Genomic DNA, 3,402 nt, shown 5'->3' with positions numbered 1-3,402 from the left:
AATATCTTTTTCATATTATGATAATTTTAATTAGATACATGTATATTTTAGATTCCAATTTCTTAGGAGGAAATTCGTATTTTTTGAATTGAATACTCGGCATTTAAGTCTCTAAAAATTGTTTTTGCTATTTTGAGAATAGTTAGATAGCTCAGTTGTGTGCTCTTTGATACCTTTAAACTTTTAAGTTCACTTTTACTTTTCTAATCTATTTTTGGTGAATACTAATGGGTGTTGTGTGTCTATATTCTTCCCTTGATCTTTGATAAATATAAAAATTGGTATATGAATCTTGATATTTATATGGTTTGCTTGCCATACTAGCCAAAAGTTATAATTCTTTATATTTGTTAAGAACTTCGAATATATTTCTTAATTTCTTTAACTTTGTAATATAATTTGTATTACAGGGGTGTAAAGCACATGGAAGAAAGAGATATGTTGAAGACATGGGAGATTAGTTGATCTATTGGAATTTTAGATTGTCGATTTATAGTCAATTGACTTGGTTCATTCTTTGGATGTTACTATCCCTCCATCGTGTACTAAATTAGATACAAACCATTAGTGGTATAATTGATGTACTGGATCGTGAATCTACTTAGGATATTTTTATGGATAGATACATGTGTAGTAAAATTTCATTGGAATCAATCTCTGCTGGTGTTGATTCCAAAGGTTAAGGTCCCTGAAACTGCTAGCCATTTCAGACCTATTAGCCTGTGCAACACGGTGTATAAGTGCATTTCTAAGTGCTTGGCGAACAGGCTAAAGTCGGTTTTTCCAGGTCTTATCACGGAAAATCAGCATGCTTTCATCCCTGGTAGGTATATGGAGGATAATATTCTTTTAAGTCATGAACTGATGCATCTAATAAACTCGAAGAAAAGGTCTAATTTTACAGCGGTAAAGATCGATATGTCCAAGGCTTATGACAGAGTGGATTGGCTCTTTATCTTGAAAATCCTACAAAGTCAGGGATTCTCAAACCACTGGATAAGGATGATCTCACAGTGTATTTCGACGGTTAGTTTCAAGGCAATCATCAACAGGAAAACAAGTGATCATTTTGTTCCTAAGTGTGGGTTGAGACAAGGGGATCCTCTATCCCCGTACCTTTTCATTCAGTGTATGGATATTTTGTCACGAATGTTGAACCTGGCTGAGGATATTAAGAAAATTCAAGGTCTAAAGGTATCCCAAAGGTCTCCATCTATTTCTCATCTGTTCTTTGCAGATGATGCCATGCTCTTCTTCAAGGCAAACAAGGAGTCATGTATGTGTATTTCAGATATTCTCCATGGGTTTGGTAAAGCCTCTGGCCAGTAGCTTAACCTCCAAAAGTTTGTCATCAAGTTCTCGCCGGAGGTTGATATTGATATGAAAGTGAGTATGAAACAAATATTTTCGATGCCGGAATCAGCTAACATGGGCATTCATTTGGGAGCTCCAATTGACATCCAAGGGAAAAACAGTAGCTACTTCCAATTCTTGGTGGATAATGTTTCGAAAAGAATTATGGCATGGGCATCTTTAAGGCTCTCTCAACCTGCAAAACTGATTCTCATCAACACGGTGTTGGTAAGTATGTCGGCACATGTTATGAAATGTCTGAAACTCCCTCAGAGTATTGCAAGCAAGATTGATGCTTTGATTACTCGTTTTTGGTGGGCGGGAAAGGGGGCGAAAGGGATACACTGGGTGAGTAGAAGTGTCATCCAACTTCCTAAGAGTATGGGAGGTTTGGGAATTAAAGGTAGTTCATTAATCAATGATGCTCTCCTCTTCAAGCAAGCAACAAGAATGCACCTTAATCCACAGCTCCTACTTTCAAAAGTTCACAAGAGTTTCCAGCCATGTGGCATCGGTAGTATCACTGGCCAGCTTATTAGAAGAAGGAATTCTTCAATGGGAAGAGTAAGTCTTCAAAAGGCCATCCAAGCGTTTAAGAAAGGTTTTGCTTGGAAGGTGGGAAATGGCAATAATATCAAGGCCATTAGTATGCCATGGGTCGATGGTAACATACCAACTGTTAAATCAAGTCAAACTCTTAGAGTAGCAGCAAACTGGAAAGCGAAGGATTTCATTAACAGGGATGATCATACCTGGAATGCTGGTAAAATAAGGGAGTGTTTCGACTGGGAAAGTGCAAAAACGATACTGTCAATGGAGCTCCCTAAGTCTTCGGCGGAGGATGACTTCCTTTATTGGAAATATCATCCGTCGGGAAGGTATACAGTTAAAACTGGGTACTATTATCTATCAAAAGAAGGGGAGGTAGAGAGATCAGAATTCTTAGTAAGGGATCAAGAGTTTGTAAAGCTAGTGTGGAGACTGGTCATTCAACCAAAATGGAAGGTTTTTCTTTGGAAGCTCTTTCATGACGGTATAGCAGTTAAACTTATCCCGGTAAGAAGGGAAATACGAGTAGAAGCTGTCTGTGACCATTGTGGGGTAGAATTGGAAGACAGCCAACACCTCTTCAGATTCTGTATTCTGGCAAAAGAAGCTTGGGAGAACAGCTCCCTAACTATTTGCCCTGATTCTTTTGGATTCAACTCTTTGAAAAGATGGATCCAACACTATATCCTGTTGTTTAATAGCGAGGATGGTAAGAACAGTAACCGATGTGCTTTGTTTGTGGCCACGTTATGGGGGTTATGGAAAACAAGGAATGCAAGATGCTTCAAAGGTACATTGGGGTCGATAAGTTTAGTAAAGGAATTTATAAATCTGGCCATGGAAGATCATGAAGCATTTTTACACAAGACATGGTCTACAAATGAGTGGAGGGCTACTGAGAGAGATGATCCGATCATCCCTCCAGGTTTTAACTATGTGCATCTGGGAAAGGAATACAACGGCTTTGATAATTTCATTATGGAAGTCGATGGATCCTGAGATAAAAATACAAGTCGAGCAGTGATAGGATGGGCTGTTAAAACTAATCACAACTGTTTTGATCTCGATAAAGGAGGAAAACATGGAGCAACAGCGTTAGTTCTACAATGTGAAGCCTGGGCTTGCCTGGAAACAATGAATTGGGCTCGAGAGAAAGGGATACAGGGAATTCTTATTCTTTCTGACTCCATTGGTCTCCTAAACAACCTGCAGGAAAGATCTGGTAAGGACATCTCGATAGTTTGGTTATTAAAGAAAATTAGGATAGTAGGGGCTTCGTTTCAAAGATGCACAATTTTAAAATTCCAGCGGGATCAGGTAGGAAAGGCCAATGACATAGCTAGAAACTGCCGGATTAACCTCGCTAATTTGTAGTAGGTTCGTTTTATGGTCTCATCATTTGCTCTTGTCAAAAAAAAAATGAAATTTCATTGGATATTGTGTTTTGGATTTTGATGAGTTCGCATACATTATGTTGTAAATTCAATTTACATTTATGAT

The 3,402-nt window shown here is 38.2% G+C and overlaps 1 protein-coding gene across 1 annotated transcript; it reads left to right on the top strand.

Annotated features, from left to right (window-relative positions):
- The first annotated feature begins 1,428 nt into the window (after nucleotides 1–1,428).
- On the top strand, nucleotides 1,429–2,901 carry LOC110696375. Its single transcript, XM_021873661.1, has one exon. It carries the CDS (start codon nucleotides 1,429–1,431, stop codon nucleotides 2,899–2,901), a length of 1,473 nt encoding a protein of 490 aa, XP_021729353.1.
- The last annotated feature ends 501 nt before the right edge of the window (nucleotides 2,902–3,402 follow it).

The sequence above is a fragment of the Chenopodium quinoa genome, unplaced genomic scaffold (genome assembly GCF_001683475.1).
Source record: "Chenopodium quinoa cultivar QQ74 unplaced genomic scaffold, ASM168347v1, whole genome shotgun sequence".
Taxonomy (NCBI): domain Eukaryota; kingdom Viridiplantae; phylum Streptophyta; class Magnoliopsida; order Caryophyllales; family Amaranthaceae; genus Chenopodium; species Chenopodium quinoa.
The sequence above is the reverse complement of the archived record's forward strand: the minus strand, read 5'-3'. Positions and strand labels throughout refer to the sequence as shown.

What these genes read in the sequence shown, in the direction of transcription:
- LOC110696375 (XM_021873661.1), top strand. Translation starts at nt 1,429, where the DNA reads ATGGGCATTCATTTGGGAGCTCCAATTGACATCCAAGGGAAAAACAGT.